Source organism: Mercenaria mercenaria, chromosome 17, assembly GCF_021730395.1.
Source record: "Mercenaria mercenaria strain notata chromosome 17, MADL_Memer_1, whole genome shotgun sequence".
NCBI lineage: Eukaryota > Metazoa > Mollusca > Bivalvia > Venerida > Veneridae > Mercenaria > Mercenaria mercenaria.
In genome coordinates, this window is record NC_069377.1 from 15,817,361 (window position 1) to 15,842,333 (window position 24,973).

The following is a 24,973-nucleotide window of genomic DNA, read 5'->3' on the forward strand; positions in this document are numbered from 1 at the left end:
GTTCCCAGTCACAGGATCTCAATTTGTGTGACAGACAGACTGACGGGAGAGGGTAAGCAGTCCCCTCATTTGTCCCCAGTCACAGGATCTCAATTTGTGTGACAGACTGTCAGAGAGAGGGCAAGCAGTCCCCCTCATGTGTTCCCAGTCACAGGATCTCAATTTGTATGACAGACAGACTGACAGGAGAGGGTAAGCAGTCCCCTCATGTGTCCCAGTCACAGGATCTCAATTTGTGTGACAGACAGACTGACAGGAGAGGGTAAGCAGTCCCCTCGTGTGTCCCAGTAAATGACTAACAAGAAACACTTCAGAAGCAAGTGTCAACAAAAAGAAAAACTTTTCAATATTCAGAAATAACAAATTTAATACATTTACAATATAATCACAAAAATATATCACATTATTCAGTTGAAGATGTGACAACAATACTATCCACTTATAACACCTTTTCTCAAACATACAGATAAACAAGCAATCATAAAATCATCTATTACCAAGTCTTGTTATTTTTGAGCAAAAATAGTAATTTAACAACATATATCTGCCTTGAATAGAACATTCCAATAACTTTTATGTCATTCATTCAAGAATAGTAAAAATGTCATTCATTCAGGAATAGTAAAACTTCAATAAATACATGCAAAAACATTCTCTTATAATCTAAGTCAGTTACATTAAATCACTGAACTCTATAAATTAAGTCTGTACTATTTTTTGATTAAGAAATAATATATCTCATTTAGTGATTTGTTGCTGAATAAATCATTGTTTGGAGATCAAATGCAAAGGAATTATTTCACGAGGGCGCAGCCCGAGTGATACAATAATACGCATCTGAACGACATTCAATGATTTTATTCAAGAGCAAATCACTAAATGAGATATATTATTTCGATTCTAACACGTTACCAAGGACTTTAAAGTACATCCTTGACGGCATTCATTAAACAGTTGCCCGTTTTCAATCGGTTTCTTTTCCAGCACGCCGCTATGACGTAATAATTGTGACTTCAGAACAGTGAATTGTTGTATAGTAATTCACTGTTTTCAGTCTTCTTTGTTTAATAGGAAAATGAATCGGATAGTGTTAGAATGCATAGTCATACTGCTAAAATCTGCAAATTACTTTATAAATGAATACATTTTTACAACAGAAGTACTGAAGATGTTTAACAATAGCAAACACATTTGAATATGGTGTGTGTCAATTTCTTTTTTTTTCTTACATATTGTTATATTTAGAAACACTTTGCAAACGTTTCATCAGGAAATTCAAGAGGTGACCAAAGATAATAAAATACTGAACATAAAAGAAACAATTTTCCAGATTGTAAAAAACAAAACAAAAAAAAAAAGTCAACAAAGATATCTCGATCATTATCTTAGTAAAAAAATATCGCAGAAGCAGCTGAATGGTAAAGTATATTCAAAGACAGAGCCAAGCTTACCATGTCAAAAATGCTACATTTACATCAAGATCAGCTTTGAATGAAGGCAGGTATTCCAAGGCAGGGTGGCCACCAAAAATCCGAAGTAAATTTCCCTGATAATTTCCTGAATTTTCCCCGACAGGTTAGTCAGTTTCCCTGATACTTTGTTCGGCATAGCAACAATTGTGAATATAAATGTAGTAATATTATGGCCTCCATCCTCCCCTTCTATATATACCCTCTCCACCAATAAACTTTATTTTACATCTATTTTATATACATATGAAATTATATTTAGTTATTATATTTTCAAAATATATTAATTATTTATTTTATTTTCAGAATCCTGTTTGAATAACCAATTATATAGGTAATTTAAGGTCTCATTGAGCAACTTCAGTAAGAGTAGTAAGCATGGTAACAACTCAAAACAGCTCAAGAAAAGAAAACTTCAATACTTCAGCAGCAATGACTTACATTTCACATACATGTACATACCATTATTTATTTTGTAACTTGTTGTGATACTAATTCCAGTGTCTTTTATTGCCTATAACATTGATTATTCAAATTAACAATGTGATTACAGCTTTAATCAGTTATCATGTTTTAATGTAAATGAACTGAGCCTGATTTTTAACATTCTCCTTTACAATGCCACAAAGACACTGTTTAACTTTTAACTTTAAAGAAAAATATTAAATCTAGACAAATGGTCTTCAAGATTTGACATAAAAGTTTCTTCGAAAATGAATTAGTCCACTAAATTAGCATACAACTGTCAACACCTTGCATTCATAACAACAATTTCATCTTTCTGGTAAACTGAGTTTAATTTAAACTCAAGTCATGACATGGGACACCAGCATAATGACTTTGTGGCCAGTATGGATTAAAAAAGCCTGTACTCTGATCAGGAACCATCCTGTTCATTTTAACTTTATAGACCTATGGCTGTTACAGTTAATGTGCACAAACAAACAACATGGATCCTGACCAGACTACACAGAATGTACAGGCTAGTCTTGTTTCCATTATTGGTTTCAAAGCCAAAGAGTTTTCTCATGAAGTTGCTAATTTTATGGTTTTAAAAATACATTTCATGATTATGCTATTCAAGACTAATGTTAATGTTTGTTAATAACTAGCAAAAGCCTAACAAGCAACTACTACCAATACACAGGTACTTCTAATGCATGATTCAAATGTTGGTATACATTTTGTTAATGTCAGTAATGTACTGACACTCAATTCATTTTAGTTTTTAGTTGTGTAACAACTTCTGCTTGCTTTCAAGGTACAATGTTTTATGATGCATAATTTTCTATTACAGAACATCATATACTGTAACATATCATGTAAAAACAAAAATAAACATTATTGTATTTCAAAATTCTCATTAAAACATGTAGATTTTGAAAATTATACTTTTAATTTTGAGGTCTAAATATTATTTCAATGTTTGATTTAGTTTGTATTTTGAAAATTCATTTCTTTATCATCATAATCTGTGCAAATCTTATATATGTCAAGAAAGCTAAGGTGTTTGCCTTATAGCACTTGTGTCCAGTCTCTTTAAGAAGTTGTCAATGGTATTTATCTAAAGATCTTTATTTAATAGATTTAAATATTTGTTTTATCACCAAAGACTTCCAGGTTTTAGACCTAATCAGATTGTTGTTGTCTGATGATTTTCAAAAGTGATGCATCCTTTAATAAGCCAAATCATAAGAAGGTATATAAACCTGATATATAGATACTTTGTGTTACTTAAGCTAGTCACTTTACTTTGTGAACAAATCAAGGACTCTTAGTGATCAACTCTGTGTAATTAATTTTAAAGGAAACTCTGTGTTTTAATCTTAGTAACTTTGTGAAAGTGAAGAAATATTATTGTTGAAATTTAATTGTTGAAATATCAGAAATAAAAATTCAGAAAATGTTTAACAGGAGACTTGTGTGTATTTTAACAAGGCAGTCTGAAAGACAGCTTAATCCCCCGCCACTGGTATGGATAGTGAAAGGGTAAACCTTTGACCTCGAGCTGTGACCTTGAGCTGTGACCTTGACCTTGAACTGACATGGCTGACCCATGAATTCTGCACATCGTCTAGATGAGGTGATCATTTGAGCCAAGTTTCATGAAAATCCTAAAAGGGGTTTTAGGAGATACAGAGCTCAAACCTTTGACCTTGAGTTGTGACCTTGACCTTGAGTTGACATGACTGACTCATGAGTTCTTGATGAGGTGATCATTTGATCCAAGTTTAATGTAAATCCTTCAAGGGTTTTAGCAGATACAGAATGGACACAAAATGGAAGGCTCAAACCTTTGACTCTAAGATGTGACCTTGACCTTGAGCCAGCATGGCTGACTCATCAATTCTGCATATCGTCTTGATGAGGTGATCATTTGACCCAAGTTTGATGAAAATTCTTCAAGGGGTTTAGGAAATACAAAGCGGACACAAAATGGAAGGCTCAAACCTTTGACCTTGAGCTGTGATCTTGACCTATAGCCAACATGGTTGACTCATGGGTTCTGCATTGTCTTGATGAGGTGATCATTTGATTCAAGTTTCATGATTATCCTTCAAGGGGTTTAATAGATACAGAGTGGACACGAAATGGAAGGCTCAAACCTTTGACCTTGAGTTGTGACCTTGACCTTGAACCAACATGGCTGACTCATGGGTTCTGCATATCATCTTGATGAGGTGATCATTTGACCCAAGTTTCATGAAAATCCTTCAAGGGGTTAAGGAGATACAGAGCGAACACAAAATGTTACGGAAGGATGGATGGAGACCATTTCTATAACCCCCCCCCACTTGTGGCGGGGGATTAATAAAAGGATCATTACTCCAACATCTTAAGACAAACAAAACTATTTGTTCATAATAAATGTATTAGTATTTGAGCTCTGGGGCAATGGTTGCTCAATTCCATTTTAGCTTCTCTCCATTTTAGAAACAAAAACATATCTCTTATAGTTGATGAGTAACAGTTTTAGAATCATCAAACAGTGAGCGCATTTGCTAAGTATAGTATTCTGTATTATATGAAATAAATGTAACTGTTATGAAGAAGAGAAACCACCAGTAGCCAAGACATACACTCTTTTAAATTTTTTCTTTCAATTTTTGAAAAATTCCCTGATAATTCCCTGATTTTTTCAAAATTTTCAAATTCCCTGAATTTTCCATGCAGGGAATTTGTTTTAGCCTTTTTCCCTGTTTTCCCTGTTTTCCAGAGTGGGTGGCCACCCTGCAAGGTATACTAAACTTCCATTGCCTATGAAAACTGGAAACTTTTTTCCATTTCAAGTTTACTACAGACTGGCATGTAGCACAGTGAATTTCAGTAAAATGATTGTCATTTACCAAAATGTTGATGTGACATCGCTATATATATATATTCTGACATATAATATGCCTACTAGTGGCAATAAACTTAAATTAAGCACATCACTCATATAACTACAAATGACTCCTGATGAATTCCAGTTAAATTCAATTAACTTACTTCAATCTAAAATTTTATATATTTTTTCAGCTCAGTTTACAGGTGATGTAAATCAAATATACGGAAATAGTTAGTAAGTGAGTTCTCATACTCCATCCAATGATAAGTCAAGATCTGCCGATTCCAATATTACTTAGCATAACTTGCAATTGCGTATAAATCTCGAGTAAACTTTATTTAAAGAAAAATGTTTTAATTCTCTTTACTTAATATAATAAAACACTGAAAGCGTTAAAATTTTAAATGCAGTTAAAAAATGCTAGATTTGTTGTCTATTTTTTAAGTTATAATGTTTTCAGACTGCTGCAGCCCCCATTTTTAGAGGTTTATACTTGGTTGCTCCATGCCATTTCCAGATAACTTTCCCGAAAAGTGCATAATGACTTTAATACATATAATCTACAATGGTTATAACCAAGGCAACAATTGTCTAGTTATGTACAAGACAGCACATATGTAACATTGTTTGAAAGTTGTGACTAAATTTTAAGTTGAGGAAAAGAGCTGAACTAAATTCAAATTGGCACAGATTTCATATATTTGATGCTAGAACAACCTTTCTTGGTAAAAAGCAGTGAAAAACACAGGGACGACCTCTGTGACCTTCCGATATGTCAATAAATAATCTCATAATAAACCCTACAGGTGTAGTGACTGTTCTTTGCCTTCTGGCACCTTAAATTTAAACAGTTCATTTGGATCAAGATGATCTCCATAAAACTTGGATGCCATATCTCTATCTTGGACTACTTTCTTGGGAGCTTCTTTCTTACGCCGTGCCTCGTGCTTCATCAAATTTTGCTGCAACTGTGTAGGTATCTTCCTGTAAAAGATTAAATATAAACTATAGGCAAAAGGAAACACAGCATCAATCTAGATTATCTGACTTGGTTCTAAAATAGTATTAAATTCAGGAAATCACATAAGCAATTATAAAATGAAAAACTATTAAAGGCTGAAGCTAGTGGTGCTTTATTCCATCCTGAGCAGCTGCCTATGTTTCCTTTTCCTGTTTCCAAGGAAACAGATGTTTACAATCTATGGAAACAAATGTTTCCCTTTAAACAATAAAAGACAACACATGTTTTCCTAAGACAAATCAATGAAGCAAATGTTGCCATTAAACATCCCAATGAAGCAAATCTTTCCATGAGACAATCCATGGAAGCAAATTTACCATAAGACAATCCATGGAAGCAAATGTTTCCATAAGACAATCAATGAAAACAAATGTTTCCATAAGACAATCCATGGATGCAAATGTTTCCATAACACAATCCATGGAAGCAAATGTTTCCCTTAGACAATTCATGGAAAAGAATTTTCCATTAGACAATTCAATGAAGTAAATATTTCTCTTGAACAATTCTAGGAAACAATACAAAGAAGCAGATGTATCCTTTAGAAAATCCAAGAAAGCAAAATGTATCCTCCAGACATTCCAAGAAAGCAAAATGCTTCCGTCGTGTTCCAAGTTTGTGACATTAAAGTTCTGCATGACAATTTAAATATGATTTATTAAAGTATTTTCAAGGTTATTTGATTTGAAAGATACATGTAGAGAAGGAAAACAATTATTTAAAAGAACAAACAAAGAAGGAGAAAAAGATGAAATCTTACTGTCCAGGAGGCACTGGGTTTCTGTAAGCACTAGAACCAGCAATAGTAATATTTCTTTCCACATTAGCAGGTGGGTGCAATGTGTCCCATTGTACCTTCTTGTATTTTTCATAGCACTGAGGACATGGATCTTCATTCTTGACTGACGATAAAATACAACAATAGTAAATAAAATGAAACTAATACTAGATCTATGAAATAAATCTTTCTTATCAATCTAAATAAAGTTTCTCTTTTACAACTAGTCTGAAAAAGGCAGAAGAAACTTCTTTTTATCCCAAAAAGCAATGAAAATGTTCTTTATCCCTAAAAATCTATGATGGTGACAGTTGTTTGATGGTAACTGATTTCTTTGTGATCATGCAATTTTACATATTTTATATACAACTTTAGTCAATACAAAGTTCCCTATATAAAGCTGATTATATATCAAAACACATTTCAAATTTTAAGCTTGTAAAGTCTATATTAATTATTCCACAAACATCTTGTTTTGTATTTTAAGATAATAATAAAAATTTGGGAAGAATAAGAGTTTCATTCAGTTTTTAAGATATAGTAAAAACACTGGTCACACCTAGTTGCAAGAGGATGAATAAAATGCTTAAGTAATCCAGGGTTGCAAATGATCCAATCATAGTTGATTTAAAACAAGAGCACTGCCTAAGGGTGCCATCTACTGTCTGCAAGTGCTGGTCAGTATGTATGAAAAAAGTTAGAGTTCAGAATTTCTAAGTACAAAAAGGGCCAAAATTCTGACAAAATGCATAATATCAGAGTTATGGTTCTTGGCCTACGCAGTCAACTAATGATGATTAACAAGTGTGCAAAGTTTCAAAGCTGCAGCTCTTATGGCTTTTGAGAAAAGGAGGACCTAAACGAAAAATTTAACCAATGCCGATGACATCGATCAAGTGACGACAATACCTCATAGATTTTTTTTAAAAATCAGACACGCTAATAATGGATGAGGACTACACGCCTTGAGAGAGACCCTGTGCATCAACTATTACTGATGTTTCATTGTACATGCATAAACCTTGTACAGCTGACCTAGTTTCAAATATGTCACTGGTTCATGAAACAACTGTGCATAAATCAACAGCATAATCTACAGATTTACATACAACCCAAAAATCCACTGAATAATCTACCAAAGTACAAAGTAATCAAAAAATTAGCTTAATATTCCACAACTGAATTAAATAATCCATAAATTTACAGTAGAACAAAATAACGGAATAATTCATATATCAACAGCATAATTAAACAAGAGCTGTCCGTAAGACAGCGTGCTCCACTTTTCGGCAATATGACAGTAAAATGAGTTTATGTCTCAATAAGAGACCTCTACTTTAAAAGGAAGATATACCAAGATATAAAAAGACCCTACTACACATGCAGATGATGATGATAAAAATACATTTTAAGTTTCAAGTCATTATCTTATATTGTACTAAAGTTATATCCAGAAAGCGAAGTTTGCCAAAAACCTTTATGTATAAAAAGGGTATAATTCTGTCAAAAATACATTTAGAGATATGGGGATTGTAACCACACATGCAGATGATGATTATAAAGAAATATTTTTAATTTCAAGTCATCATCTTTTAAAGTACCAAAGATCTGTCTATAAGCGAAGCTTTCGAAAAAACTTAACTTGAAAATAATTCCAAGTATAAGAACTTGGTGACCTTGACCTTGAGTATAATGGGCCCGGTCCCTGCACATACTTTGTTTGTATGCTGGAAATGTTTATGTGAAGTTACAGTAAGATATAAGCAATAGTAACAAAGACATGACAGAAAAACAAAGGTTGCCGAAAAACTTTAACCTTAAAAATAACCTAAGTATAACACCTTGGTGACCTTGACCTTGGGTATAATGGGCCCAGCCCCTGCACATACTTTGTTTGCATGCTGAACAATGTTAATGTGAAGATACAGTAAGATATAAGCAACAGTAACAAAGAAAAACAAAGGTTGCCAAAAAACTTTAACCAAGAAAGCTCACGCCAACGCCAACACCAACGCCAGGACGAGTAGAATAGCACCCCTTTTCTCCGAATAGTGGAGCTAATAAAACTACAACATCAACTACATAATTTACAAATCTAAAATCAACAAATTAATCACAGAGACATGATCATGATGTTCCTAAATCATTCCTGCTTTACTATCAAAAAGACAAATTAAAAAATTCAAACCTCCTTTTTCCATGAGTAAAGGATGACCATATTTCCTGGCTGTATCAAGCGGCATGTCACCTTTTATGTTCTGTATGTCAATCTCTCCGTCATGCTGTAGGAAACAGTTCAAACAATTTGGGAACCCTCCCTCACTGGCATAGTGACCAGGTGTGTTTCCAAAATCTGAAAACATTTAGAAAACTTCCAGTAAACTCATTGCATATGTACCATAATTATGATGGCATCACACATGTAAATAATCATAGGTAACTATTTCACACTTTAAAGCCATGGTATGCTATTTGGAAATAGTTTTCATTGTTAAAGTGCCTCACTAGTTAAAGTGTATTCTGGCAGTTAAGGTAACTGGACCTATAATGGCATATGGTAATTTCTGTTTGTTCACATTTTTTCCATCTGTGATTTCGGCATTCTCCAGTTATTATAAAAATATTTTTTGTTATGAATGAAGAATGGCAAAAACACATACACTGGATGTAGCTGATTATCATTACTGGTCCATTACCAGTCAATCACCTTAATTTTGGGTATCTACTCCTCTACTGGCATATTCTCTCCTTACTGAACTTTCTCAGTCATAAGTCATATTCAGTTTTTTACCATTCAAAAGATGATAAAGACTTTAAAGAAAATATATGAAACACAAAATGTTTCTGTTTTAATCACATTCACTTAAATTATCTAAGTTCAAAAAAGAAACTCACAATCTTGACTATTTGGATCTGCCCCTTTATCCAGTAACCAATGTAACACATCTATTGAACCATTCAAGGCTGCCTGAAAAATAAAATTCATATATGAGCCGCGCCATGAGAAAACCAACATAGTGGGTTTGCGACCAGCATGGATCCAGACCAGCATGCGCATCCACGCAGTCTGGTCAGGATCCATGCTGTTTGCTTTTAAAGCCTACTGCAATTAGATAAACCGTTAGCGAACAGCATGGATCCTGACCAGACTGCGCAGATGCGCAGGCTGGTCTGGATCCATGCTGGTCGCAAACCCACTATGTTGGTTTTCTCATGGCACGGCTCATATCATTTTAAAGTACAGTATAACTGAATGACTGACTGAAGACAATATACATGTAGCAATGCACCATCTACCTCTGATTCATGTGGAGAGGTTGTCGGTTATAAATCCCGAACGATAACTCAAACGATAACATGTTTGATAATTATGACTTTTCTTCATTAAAACGTTTCAATACAGAAAATATTTTTGTATAACATTACAGTATGCATTTAACTTCTATCATTGACAACCTTTTTGAGTTCAATGATGCATGAGAACCATAACAATCAAACGATAATATAAACATGCTGTTGTTTAAATTATCGTGCGGGAGTAGTACTTGAGAAAAACAGATCAATACTAATAAAAACCCTTGCATACTGCTTAAGTAAACTGTCAGTGCCTTGTATGAGTAAATTACTTTTGAAAAAAAAAACAGCTGAATGCAACAAACATACAAGAAAGCAAACAGATATTATATGTTATGAGCCTACCACATGAGCTGGTGTTTTGCCATCCGCCTGTGTAGCTTCTAATGATGTTCCCTGTTTGACAAGAAATCTGGCACAGTCAAGTTTGTTGTTCTTGGCACAGTGATGCAAGGCCAGATAGCCATTGTTGTCTCCTAATGTAATATCACAGTCTCTTTGAACTAGTAAAATCAGGCACTGTAGAGCTGAAATACAATGGTTATTATTAGAAAGATGGAAAAAATATACAACACAAACATATTAAGTAATAGAGTAAATTCTAGGACACGCTTATTTGTTTTCCTACAAAGAAGTCTGATAGTGTGTTATTATAAGATAAAATCATTGTTTTTACGTCACAATTATTCTGTCACTGCAACAAACATCATAGCGGCACCCTGAAAATAAAGGCACAAATTTGGTGGATGTTGTCAAGGATGTAGATTGTAATCCTTGATATCATGTTAGAATCAAAGCCTTGATTTTCTCTTGAATAAAATCATTGTCTTTCAGATGCATATTATTATATCAATAGGGCTGCACCCTTGTGATATAATTTCTTTCACATCAATTAATAAATGACTTTAACCATATTAAAGCTACCCTTTCCCACTTTTGGAGTGAGAAATTTGAATATTTTTATCTGTTTGATGTTTGATATAAAGCGTATGTCCTGTTAAGGAAAAATAAGAAAAAAGGTGGAAAGGTATATGGAACATTTGTAAAATTCCATAATGCGGATTATGTTAATGAGTTCAAAAGAACTATCTCACAGTTTACTCTGTCTGAATCATTGTTTTTTCCACTTTATATTGCTACTTCGCAAAAAGGCTGCATATCATGAAGTTTAAACCAATGCCCACTTGTAAATCTTGAGAACTTTATTTTGACCCCATTTTGCCAAAATTCTGAACCAGTTGCTTTAAAGGGTAAAGAATTCTTGTTAGAATGTACTGCAAAAAGAGCTATGCAAATGAGGCAATGAACATTTCATCAACTGCTTTATTACCTCCCTTTGTGGAGCCCACTACGAGCGAGCTTATAACAGCAATTATGTATATTACACTTTACATTATGTTCATAACTGCTTAGTTTAGTTTGAATAAGCTTTCAGAAAACATTTACAATTTCTCTTATCTCTGACTCTAACTCTGTTGAGATGAGCCTAAAGAGAAAAGGTTTTTCAGAGAAAACATCAGTGTCAGTCATAATAAAGAAAAAAAAAACATTGTTACAGATTACTTGGTCTCAACAGAATCTTTGTAGATTAAAGTTGAAAACAAAATAAATTTAGATTGCCATCAATATTGTATGAAAACTACAGCTACTTTGACACTATATTTCAGAATTGTCATTGATTCTTGCAATCTAAATGCTGCAATAATATCACTAATTCAATAATCACCTTATATTTATTTTTGCTGAAATAGAAACACCCCTGTCTTGTATATGTGTATGCCATTATTTATTGATGACAATTATCTAGTCACACCCTTTAGCTGAAGTAGAAGACAAAATGTGTTGTCTTTTGTTATAAAGTAGCATACAGCAGTCAGGCAGTATCAGGATGAATATATTTATTGTGAATTTCCCTAACCATGCCAGAGCTTTAAAATGTAAGTTGATGATAATAATAATATTTATTTCTATCTATTATCAAGCTTCATTAAAACTTACAAGAAACTTATCTAACTGAGTTTCATTTAAATCTATGTTGAAGTGAAGTTAAATAAAAGTAGATGTGTGAATTCATCTGGAAGCAATTGTAAAAGTGTTCACTGTGCTAAATGTAAATCACAATCTATACTGTTTTAATTTTAGATATATTTCTTCTGGTATCAATACTGCTACTAACAGTTTTACTGAAGTTAGATGCTGGGAACCAGACATATAATAAACACCAAGACTACAGCCTGAGGATTCAGACAACGTCAAAACCACCAGAAATACGGTATTCACCCAGAAATGTTCTCTGTGTTTCCTTCAGGGGTCGCCTTGGAAACCTCATGTTCCAGTATGCATCCGGTTTTGGAATAGCAAAACACAAAAATATGACATTACGCATTAGCAAACATGACCAAATAGCTAAGATTTTCAACACATCAGCACAAAAGGTGCACTGTGAACAATACTGCAAGTACGCTTACCAGAAATTTGAAAACCTTCACTGTGCTTTTGATCCCAGTTTGTTGAATTTCACACAGATTTATGTTAAACTCTATTACTATCTACAATCATGGAAATACTTTGGCTCTGTTGCAAATGCGTTAAGACAGGAATTTAAATTTCATGACGATGTGAGAATAAAGGCAGAAGAAGTTTTTCATAGTGCTGCCAGAAAGGCAAAGTTCTACGCGCAAAATTCAACGTATGTTGGTGTTCATATACGAAGAGGAGATATGTTTTTTGCTCAGATTAAAAATGAAAGCAAGATATCAGCTTACAATATAGCTCCCATAACTTACATCGAAAATGCGATGGGTTATTTTAAAAAGCGATTTCCAAGAGTGACATTCTTCATTTGTTCAGACGATATAAGATGGGTCATATGGCAGTTGGGACGTTATCAGAAGCTGTTGAATCTAGTTTTCATTCACAAGAAACCAGAAGTTGACTTAGCTGTTTTGAGTATGTGCAATCATACAATAATGACAACGGGAACATTCGGCTGGTGGGCCGCTTGGCTGGCAGGGGGGACAACTGTTTACTATAAAAACTACGTTAAAGAAGACAGTTATCTACGACAACAATTCAGTGCAGACTTTTCAGATTATTTCTATCCTGGCTGGATTCCTATGGAATAAAGAACAGATTTTCATAAAGCATAAATTGTACCCATGTTTTAATTCAGTTTCAAATGAAAGACAGTACTACTGACTTCTGACAACTATTCTCTTTTCAAGCCTTCTGTATTCAGTGTTAAACTTATAAAATCTTTATTTGATTTGATTTATAGAATCATGAATGGTCATTAAAAATTCACATAAAAAATAATATCGTGTGTTGTCAAACAGGTTTATAACAATACATGTTTTCCTCAATTTTCATCATCTAACATCATGAAACAGCTAATGTAACAAATACCTTAATACAGGGTAAACAAAAACAGAGAAAAGTTGATTTAAAAGCAGATAATATCCAAGAATAGATAAATTTATCTACTTAAAATTCATTTTCATGATGAATTTGAGTTTTTTGATGAAAATCATTCTTTTAGTGCTTGTCAGTGTAGTAATACCGATTTGTTATCACTATTTCCCCGAAAGCCATTTGTGTTTTTTTCCCTCACGATTCTCATATCATATTCAATGTTTGTCTGATAATATCTATTTGCATGACATTGTGCACATCATTTGAATTAATGATGATCAAATAAACTGTTCAAAACTGTATCAAAGTGGAAAACTGAAGAGGCAATATGGTTTTTATCTTACTACATGCACTCAAGTTTTGAAATAAAACTGAAAGATGAACTAAAGGTCTGCCAATCTAAACTGGATGTTCACAAAACAATTCTTTACATTAAATGGTCACAAAAAAGGGAAATACCGCTCTTCAAAGATTAATAAAAAAAAATAATGCAATACTATTTTCAGGATAAGCTTTCATATTTTTAACCCTTAGCCTGCTAAATTTCTAAAATGGACTGGTCCATCATTCAATTTGGGCAATACCATTTATTATTCGAAAGGGTGTTCACTGAAAATTTACTGACTGAATAGCGAACAGTATAGACCATGATCAGCCTGCACTGATGTTCAGGCTTATCTTGGTCTGCACTGGTCGCAAAGGCAGAATCACTTGCCGCCAGCAGGCTAAAGGTTAAAAACAAACAACCTAAACAGCCATTCATATATCTGTATTATCATATTCACCAAAAATATGACATAATTTTCATAATGAAAACTAGTCAAAACTGTTGCAATGAAATTATGCTTATTGATTGTTAAGTTTTGGATATAATAAATTTTTGTTGATGTTATCATAAATATTCCTTCTGCATAAAGTTTGAATATCATAAAGAGAGATCAGCTAGTTTTATAGGAATTATCAAAAATAATAAGTGGTGGGTCTGCTGTTGCAATCAATGTTTATTCCCATGTTTTGATGGGACAAACCTATCAGAAAAGAACAGTATTAAACAGAATGGACACTGACCTCCATATTGAGCAGCATAATGTACCGGTGTCTTCCCATTCTCACATCTACAGTCAAGGTCAACTCCAAGGTCAAATAGGAACTGTAAAACTTTCTTGTGATTCCTCATGGCAGCTAAATGAGCACATTGTCTCCCCTTGTAATCTTCAGTGACTAGATTGGCACCTTAATGAATAAATAGCATATAGCATACCATTTACACTATACTGTGATCAATTCTGTAGAAAACAAATACAGAAAATGGTCTCAAAATTCTAATGAATACACTCAGGCAAAAGGAGGTACTCCACACCATCACAATTTCTTCAGATATAAATTTTGATAATCAATGCAAACTGAACCTATGTAATTTCAATTGGAGGTAAATAATATTTTTTCGTTCTTTGGGGCTCCTTTTTGTGGGAGGGGGGAGGTGAGGAAGAAGGTATTTTCAAAGTCACCATATTTGTATCACTACATCTAAAGACCTAAGGATACCTGAAAACAAGATAAGCACTGTAACAGCCATGCAATGTGAACACGAATAATGGCACAAGTCTTTTTATGACCCCAGACTTTTTGTGGGGTTGGGGAGGGTGTGGGGAGTGCACTTAGATTAACTAGATGTCCATCCAAATTTGTGTCATGCATACCTCAAAAAGTATTTAATCTAAAGTCATCAAACATCACAGGAGTTTTATTCAGCATGGAATTTTATCTAGTAAGTCCAGAGTTAAGGCCCCTGACAGCCATAATTATGCATAAAGGGCCTAAAAGTGTTGTCCCATATTTCTCAAGAAGTAGCAACCAAACAATATATGACTACTTTTCAGCATGTAAAGTTGTGCCCCCATGGTTTTGTCTGTTATGGCCACTGACTGCATAAATGGCCTAAACCTTTTTGTTACCCATATCTACAGAGGCATCTGACCTAGAATAATGAAATTTGTTCAGCATGTGAAGTTGTGCATCTTGGGTTTTATTTCAGATTTACCCATCCCCCCTTCCCCTCCTACTCACTCCCCATCCCCACCTCCCCCCACCCCTAAAAAAATACCCTTTCAGTTTAGTTTCCTATATCTTGTGTTTAATACTCTATGATGTTTTGTAGTATCAATACTCCAACACAAGGGACTATGGAAGTTTACATACCCTTGCATTGACAAGTAGCATATGACCATACAGTGATAAGGCATGGGGTACCAGTGTCCTGACACACCTCTAGTTTGACATCTAGCCATGATCTAGGAACATTTTTCTTTTGTTATTTTCAATAAAGTAAGAATAAGTTAAAACACTCACCTATTTCTGATAGAATTTTCAAACATTTAACTTCTCCATTGAAGGCTGCAAGGTGAGCTGGTGTTTGTCCATCCCTGTCCTTAACATTGACCTGATCTGTGTATTTTAGGAGCAGGCGTAAACATTCATGGTGTCCACCAACACAAACTTCATGTACTGTTGTCCTACCATTTGACATACGTGACAAGGGGTCAGCTCCTGACTTAAGTTTCATATGAAAATATATTATCATTTTACAATAATCAGCTGAAGAAGCTTATTAACCTTTAGCCTGCTAAATTTCTATAATAGACTGGTCCGTCATTCAATTTCGGCAGAACCATTTATCATTTCAAGGGGTGTTTACTGAAAATTTATTTACTGAATAGCGAACAGTACAGACCATGATCAGACTGCACGGATGTGCAGGCTGATCTTGGTCTGCACTGGTCGCAAAGGCAGAATCACTTGCCGCCAGCAGGCTAAAGGTTAAAGTAAAACATGTTTATAAATTTATCAAATGTCAAATTGTATTAAAAACATCACTTGCTTCAGATATGATTTGATTTTACCTTTAGCCTGCTGGCGGCAAGTGATTCTGCCTTTGCAACCAACGCAGACCAAGATCAGCCTGCATGGATCATGGTCTGCACTGTTCGCTATTCAGTCAGTAAGGACAATGTTCACTTAAGCCTAATATGGCCTATGCAATTTTGAAAATTTTCAACTTGGCTAAAATTTATAAAACTGTAAACCGTTTGCTTCCAGAATGTTTATGTACTGTAAGGAATAAGCTTTTTCATAAAAAAGATTTATTATTTTTCAACACATATCACTGAATATTGCTGAAACGGCAGATTTTTAAAAGAAATGGGCATTTTTTGCCATAGTTAGGTCACATAAGAATATTTTTAGTAGTGAGCACATTCAAGAACCATAAAAATATTTTGACCATAGGTCCAGCTTCTTTCACAGAATTTATGGTCATTTTTTGATTGTGGTCGACAGCTGCGCTCATAGTGAAAATTTCAGATTTGTTTAAAAATTCTGTGAAAAACTGAAGTTTTCCCATACCAATAATGGTAAATATATTTTTAGTTACGTCAAATATTTTCTTCTATATCGTATATATTGTAAATTTTTTCGTGCAATTTGATAAAAGAATACTTCTTGATGAAAGTAAACATGTTCTTTACTTCATTAAGAAACTTTCAGTTTTTAGGCCATTTTGAGGCAAAAGTGAACCTTCTCCTTTTCAGTTAACACCCCTTCAAATAATAAATGGTATTGCGCAAACTGAATGATGGACCAGTCCATTTTAGAAATTTAGCCGGGTAAGGTTAAAGTTCACTGAATGGATTCCAATAAGAAAAATGTATCATACCTGAAGAAATTCTTCCACAACTGGAATCTGACCGTAAGTACAGGCAATAAGTAGTGGGCTTTTACCAAGCCCTTCTCTTTTTATCTTCAAATCCGCATTCACAGTTACTTTTTCAAGGATCTGTTTGACTTTATCAACATCTCCTTTTTCTGTTGCTTCTCCAAGCTCATTTTTCAACCCTGTAAATAAAGATTTACATTTACATGTGAAAATCAGTACATGCTCTTATAAGTTGAAGGGGCACACCTACAGATTTCTGTCATCTGTTTCTTTTTACTGACCATGGTAAATGAAATCAATAATAAAGCCCTTCACTGATCTAACAACACCACTCAGCTTGTCTGTAAATACCGGTACATACGAAAGTCTTTGTAATACAGGATGCCATAACCTTTCGACTTGTTACTGTATTTGTTTTAACCCAATTACTGCTAGTCTAATTCATTTATCACATGCATATATATGTACAATTCTTATCTGTACATGTGAAAAGCAAGGTTAATAATGGCACTAATTATAGCCTTGGCTCCACTTAAGTTTGAAATCAGAAAAGATTGCTAAAGAAATGTTAAAGGTACTAACCTACATTGTACACATTTTAAGTAAAAAAATGATTTCTCTCAAAAATCCATAAAAAGTGAGTACTCTGAAAGAGACTAGTGGTACAGGCTTATTGACATAAGACTTTTGCAAGATATTCCTATAAATAACCAAAAAAATTGTGCAGAAGGTATTAAACCATTTTAAATTAACGCAGAAAATTTACATTTTTCAATGTCTACCAATATCTTACTTTTATTTTCACCCACGATCATTTTTCAGTGTCATATCACATTCTATGCAGAACTTGGTGGAAATGAACATGTTGAAAAATTTCACTCAAACTATGTGCAAGTAGCTTTAAAACACAATCATGTTATCTAATCAATGCATCAATATTCTTTTAAAGCTATACCTTAATTAAAGTATGTAAGAACAAGAGCACCGCCTGCAGATGCCATCGCTCATCTGCAAGTGCTGGTCAGTATGTAAGAAAAGAGTTATAGTTCAAAACTTCTAAGTACAAAAAGGGCCATAGTTCTAACAAAATCCAGGTTTGGGTTAGAGTTATGGTTCTTGGCCTACATAGTCATCTAATGATGATAAACAAGTGTGCAAAGTTTCATAGCTGTAGCTCTTATAGTTTTTGAGAAAAGGTTACCTACTAAGGCTGGAATATTTTGTTTGAAGGGAATTCCGATAGTTTTTTATGCGCATCTTTCTGCGCAGCCGACACATTCTATGGAAAACTGAACTGAAGTCAAAATTTGTTGAAACATGTTACAGACAGTCTTAAATATGACGAATCTTGAATGAAATAACATTTTTGATAAGTTTTATCAGTAACAAATGGTATCTTGCTATTTTTGTGGTTGTGTTTTCACATCACATTTTAGATTGTTTAATATTCAATTATAGAAAGAATTAGGAATTTTTAAAACTTTTTTTAACTTCTATAGGACATACATGTATTCAGTTTGGCCGGTTTCGCACCATTTTCCGTCTGAACAGGTATTGTATGCTAGCGGTCTTAACATAAAAATTAGCTTGGTGACCCATACATTTTTAGCCATTTTTATGCTCACAATACAATTATCTATACATAAGAAAAACAGGAAAAAATTCTATGAAAGAGGTTTTTCAAAATTTAAAAAAATATTCTTCACTATGGGCATTTTTCACTGAAAAAAGTTCACAAAAGTAAATACGAAACAATATTTTTTTTCATTTGTACCCATTATTGTAAGGATAGAGTATTACAAATATGACTATGATATAAAATAAGTAAATAATAAAATCTGTAAAAAGAAAAAAACTTATTGTGCTGTCTTGATGTATATTTTGGTTGGTATTTACAAAAAAGCAGAAAATTATGAAAATGTTGAGAAATCGCTAGCAGTTTCAGCAACAGTGGGTGTGTTCAAAACAATTTTTCACAAAAAACAAGCCTGGTGACCTATTGTTTTTATTTGTTCATTGTTTTTAGCACAAATTTTCCTATCATATAATTATGTGAATTAAAAAAATTCTTAGAAAGGAAAAAAACTATAGGAATTCTCTTTAATTACATATCAGATTATTTTAATAATTGCTAGTGTGATTGTGAACAATGTCTGACAATGATTGTGTTGTTTGTAGTAGGGAGGTTACAGTGTACAAAGATTTTGTTGTTGAAGTTGTAAAATAGTATTTTCATTGTGAGAAAGTAAGAATTATCCTAAATGCTTATCATTTGGCAAAAATAATCGCTAATATTTTACACTGTCATTATATTGTTGTCGAAATGGAGAATGATTCTGTTCATTTATTTTGCTCATCATGCTGTTTAGCAGCACTTGAGTTTTGGGAGCGTCATTGATGGCACAACTTAATAACCAGCCGAAATAACGGCGATGCGAATTTTCGTACGCAATATTGTAAAGCAAGTACCGATTCGCACATAAGTATGAAGTAGTAAGGTAGACTGTGTTCGAGATTCAATTATCTTTACATGGTAAACCATTTAACAACAACAACACCGCAATGTGGAGCATATACACCTAAAGGTACTTTGACTCCTAAGTGTGACCTTGACCTTGAAGCGAGACATCCATAACATGTGCTCTGCATGTCATCTCGATTTGGTGAACATTTGTGCCTACAATCCTTCAAGCAGTTCAAGAGTTACAGAGCGGACACAAAACACACTCGTATGACTATTGACCCCTAAGTGTGACCTTGACCTTGAAGCGAGCAATCCAGAACATGCGTTCTGCATGTCGCCTCGATGTGGTGAACTTTTGTGTCAAGTTTCTTTGAAATCCTTCTAGGGGGTTAAGAGTTCCAGAGCAGACACAAAACACACTCATATGAGCTTTGACCCCTAACTGCGACCTTGACCTTAAAGCGAGCCATCCGAAACATGCGCTCTGCATGTCATCCCAATGTGAACATTTGTGTCAAGTTTCTTCGAAATCCTTCAAGGGGTTCAAGAGTTACAGAGTGGACAATCTGCCAATCAACAAATTGACCCCATAGGCGTACCCTCCCCTAGTTTCAGAAACATGGCTTTTTCACTGCCTCATCTTCAAGCGAAACCGAAACGAAACCTACAAACAGTTACAAAAAAGTCTGCACACTGAGAGGGTTTAGCAAAAAATGGTTGTCAAAATACGACTGGCTTTTGTCGAAAACGTAATGATGAATTGCCAGACTCGTATTTATACATGCCAAAGTAATCCATTCGTATCAGGCTACAAATATTTTTGCAACACTACACTTATTCATCATCAAAGTTCCATCAGTCACTCAGATGCAATCTACAGCTTGAAACTGCTGTGCAAGTTAACTAATAAAAACACAGCTTTTTCTCTTGGATTTTTTATTTCATTATCTCTTCATTTTTAATAAGTATATATAACGTTACAAAAATGACACCTTGAAATTGAAAATGATCCCCAAAGTCAAACATGAAGGGGTCATTACGACCCACTTTCAAAATTTTAAAGAGAAAACCCTGATATCATCAGTGGTTATATTGAAAATATTCGCTTTTAACGTCATCTGCCGCGATGGCCGAGAGGTCTAAGGTGCTTGTTCATATTACTGCCGGTTTTTGTCAGGGCCGCGGGTTCGCTCCCGCAATCTTTTTTTGTTCAAATAATTCTTTTTATCTTGAGATTATATCATTAAAAAGAATACGAAAATATTACAAAATTTATATATTACATTTGAAAAAAGAAAGAAGAAAAACAGATCGCCCTTAGTGGGGAGTGAACCCACGGCCCTGACAAAAAAAAACAGTTTATTCTGAACCAACGCCTTTAACCTCTTGGCCATCGCGGCAGATGAATTTCATGGCGAGTATTTTTATTATAACCACAGGGCTCCAGATAAGATGCGTATTAGCGTAAATTACGCTTTGAAATAATGCATATACGCATGTCTGATAATTTTTAAGCGTATAAAAAGGTATATTAAATAACAGAAACGCACGCAATGACTTTTTACTGGCGTAAACAAAATCTGAATCGTCTTTATGTAACAGAGCACAGTCGGCATTAATTCTCCAACATTGAACATACACACGCATTGAATGGTACTCTATAAACCTAGGTTAAACTATTTTTAACACTTAATGTCTGCGTATATCAAATAGTTGGGAATTAATATTGATGGTACGGTAGTGTATTTTAAAGCGGTGATGATTTAAAATATCAACTTCTGGTGCGGAATAAACAAAAATGTCTCTTTCTAAATCTAAGAATGTATAAGTGAACAAACACTCTACGCATTCTTTAAACCAACAAAACTGATCCCCAAAACATAGCTAAAGGTATATTGAATATTCTATTTTATTCGGTAGCGAGTGTGAAGCCAAAGCAAGCCAAGGGGAAAAAAAGAAGCTTAAATGATGAATTGAAACTAAACTGCAAACAAATGCATGGGTGTTACACCCAATAAATATGTTATAAAACTGATTTCTGATTTTTTCACATTTATAAATTTTCAGGAGTAAAATTACTTGTAGTCAATTTCAGATTTTACCATTTTACTCATTCACAAAAAATATGTTGAGGAAATACTCATTGGCCAAAAAAAATATCAGGAGCCCTGTAACCACTAAAGATATTGTCTGTGTCCCGGCTCTATTGGTAAATTTCACTATGCAACATCAAGCTCGGATCTATTCTCGTATTCCTTGGACAAGCAATTTGTGTTTAATTAAATGCACAACATGAGTTCTTTTGAGCATTGATAGTATGGGAGGTTTTTTAACATGTTGAAATTGTAACAGAAGTTTTTGTATGATCGAGACATGTGCTAAATTTGTTTTAAAAGGCGAAAATATATTGGCTGAAGGTTGACAGGGGCGGTTTGGGAGGGGGAGGGGGGCTGATCGACCCCCAACTAAGCCCAAGTGTCTGTGGTTTCAAAAACCTGTTGTGTGACGGTGAATGCATACGACATGTCCAGAATCATGCTAGTATGCTGCTTTCTCCTTGATTCGAGCCTCTTAAATCTTTTAGGGTTGTGCATATTTTTGTAAACCTGTTCACTTAAATAATTTTTGTTTTTTGTTTAAAAAATATTTGCATTTAACAATGGGCAATAAGAATTACAATTTTATCATCTTTTATATGTATTTTTTTGCACAAGACTGAAGGAGGTCAAACTCCACATCATTTTAAAACTTTCTCATCGATTCGAGCCCTTTGTTTGGAAGGTCATTAAGTGTTAATGTTTGCATATTCTATTTCCATAAAGCAAATTTCTATCAAGATTGACTTCTTGTTCACTCGTTACAACAGTACAATATGCTCAGGACGCTTTTAATTTGAAATTTGGGCTCACAATATTACCCACTATGTAATTTTCTTTTGAAATCAGCAATTTTTTATGCAAAAATATTAAAACAGGTATTTACTCATTTTTTCAGTGGTTTCATGACTAATATTTTCCAAGGAATTTTAAAATGTAAATGACACAAGTTTCTGATAGAAAAACATGCTCTATGAACATGAATTTTACTAAAACACAAGGGCTCGAATCGATGAGAAAGCTCGAATCGACGAGAAACAGGCATAATGATGGTCTCATGGTCGGATAGACACAGATATGGTGAATACTAAAAACAAAAGAACAGAAAATGCAAACTAACGTTCTTTTTCAGATTTTTTGCTGCTAGTCGTGCTTGCGGACGCCATATTGTTTACAATTCCCAAGGAGAACGAGTTACGGTAAGTGTTTACGTCACAGGACTAGAATCTTACTAGAATTTTACAAAAGATTTTAGCAGTTGCTTTGATTTTTCTTCCTAGAAACGTTATTATATACATTTAACTTTTAGAATAATTGACGGGGTATCTTGTCGTAAAAAAATTGCCAGAACATTCGCCATACGAAATATATTGCCGTACCTTTACCGGATCATTTTGTTTTTATGCTGTACTGGTCGAGTATATTGAAATTTAACTAAAATCGAAACATTTTTGTAGTCAAAAGAGTAAAAATACCAGTTTATGCAAAAGGCCATTCCTCCAAGTTAGAGAACATAATTATTAGGCAGAGTTTATTGGTTTAGCCATAAAAAAAATAATTTGTATTGTAATTGCATTGCATTGCATTGTATTGTATTGCATTGCATTGCATTGCATCGCATTGTATTGTATTAGCAAATCTGAGGTTGAAATTTTACTTTAATCTGGAGCAATGAGTTCTGTCTTCTTCCCAGCTTTAATCAAGTATATGAATATGTGTAATCATATACCTTCCTATCAATAGGAATAAATTTACGTTAAAGTCACATAAATATTATCTTGTTCAAGTGATATTGGTACGTGTGGCTATAACAACATATTCCTTTCCTCGTGGAATGTGAGTGCGTAATATGCATAGGTACATTAAAAAGGTAAATAAACATCTTTTGTGTGTCTTTTGTCCACTATGGCACACGGGCCTATTTTCAAAATAAGTTATTATCTTTGGAAAGAATGGTAGAGTTTTTATGAAGTTATTATTTGTGACTTGGTTTTCAAATATTTTTTTCTCTATATACAGTCTTTTAAATGGTTGGTTTTTATTTTTGAGGTAAGACAGTCATGACAAGTGAAATCTGGCACTAGTCAATCAGCCACTTTGTAGAAGAAGACGAGACGAGGTTGAACAGGCTTTGGTTCGATGGTGATGACATTTAACTCTCAACCTGCGTCAAAATGATAGTCTTGTGCCACTCAACCTTTGACAAATAAGTTTCAGACATGCTGACTTGGGATCATGATAACTATTAAGTCATCTGAAATTTTATAAAACTCAGCAGGGAGGATAGTTTCGGTGTTTCTCTCAGGATAGAATTCCGGTGCTAGGGGATATGAGAGGCGTTTCACATTCCATTACTTCTAATGAATAGACCCAGACAATCTGTATCTTTTATTATGTTGCTTAGTTGCGTTCTATGTTTCCGGAGGATCTTTTCTCAGATTTTATTTACCAAGCTGACCTTTCCATATAGACTTAGAAATCTGACTTCGTCGCTCCAGTCATCAAGAAAGGCAACTTTTCCTGTTCTTCAAAGCACTAACTCATTCCTCTGACTTCAGTATTCTATAAGGTTTTTAACACATTATCCACAGCATGTCCTACTCAGACATACGCCATACAACAACCAACAGGTATCCGCAAAAAGGAATTCCTTTGACATACAACTAATCACCACCATCAATGATCTCGCCGTAAACATAGGCACCAGTCAACAAATCCATGCTTATAAAAAGCCCTTTTCAATGTTCCTCATTCATGTCTTGTACGCATCTCTTTCATATTAAGTATTGAAGCAAGCGACATTCAACTGGATAAAGTCTCCATTTCTTGCAGCTAATTTTAATAAAGCTTCTTCCATTTTATATCAATATTGCCATTTACTATACCATATGGATTAGTGACGAGGTTTGTAAAAACTTCTCCTTTTTACTGAACAAAGTGTTCCAGGTCTAATAGGTAATCCAATAAGTGAGTCGCAGTTTAATAGCTTATTTCTCAAAATCTTCATCACGGCAAAACCACTGGACCTGGTATCACCTGAAATGTATCATATTCGAGTGTTTTATAAATTATCATTAATCATTTTCCTGTAAATAAAATAAAAATGCAAAAACAGTACTGATAAAACAATTAATGGAACCATTTAAAATATTAGCAACATTTTCTGATTAAAATATCCTCTCCGACTGTGTAAGTATGAGATATTTTTAAGAAAAATGCAGATTTAAAAAAAAAGCTAATGATGTTAAAATAGATATTTTATAAATACGCCGTCTTTTAAATATAATATTATTGACGAATATAATTATTAAGTTATAATAATGTTTAAAGTAGTGCATTC

The 24,973-nt window shown here is 33.9% G+C and overlaps 1 protein-coding gene across 1 annotated transcript; it reads right to left on the reverse strand.

Annotated features, from left to right (window-relative positions):
• Positions 1–349: 349 nt before the first annotated feature.
• On the reverse strand, positions 350–22,965 carry LOC128550322 (serine/threonine-protein phosphatase 6 regulatory ankyrin repeat subunit A-like). Its single transcript, XM_053529161.1, has 9 exons — positions 22,754–22,965; positions 17,074–17,252; positions 15,711–15,912; positions 14,430–14,594; positions 10,296–10,477; positions 9,492–9,564; positions 8,785–8,949; positions 6,579–6,720; positions 350–5,781 (listed from the first exon to the last, which is right to left on the reverse strand). Exons 1-9 carry the CDS (start codon positions 22,797–22,799, stop codon positions 5,598–5,600), a joined length of 1,338 nt encoding a protein of 445 aa, XP_053385136.1. The 5' UTR covers positions 22,800–22,965; the 3' UTR covers positions 350–5,597.
• Between the last annotated feature and the right edge of the window lie 2,008 nt (positions 22,966–24,973).

Excerpts from the sequence above, each read along its gene's own strand:
- LOC128550322 (XM_053529161.1), bottom strand. The coding sequence starts at position 22,799 with ATGGCGTCCGCAAGCACGACTAGCAGCAAAAAATCTGAAAAAGAAC. Across the intron at positions 15,913-17,073 it reads TTGTGGAAGAATTTCTTCAG|TCAGGAGCTGACCCCTTGTC; the intron begins GTATGATACATT and ends ATGAAACTTAAG. Across the intron at positions 5,782-6,578 it reads AACCCAGTGCCTCCTGGACA|GAAGATACCTACACAGTTGC; the intron begins GTAAGATTTCAT and ends AATCTTTTACAG.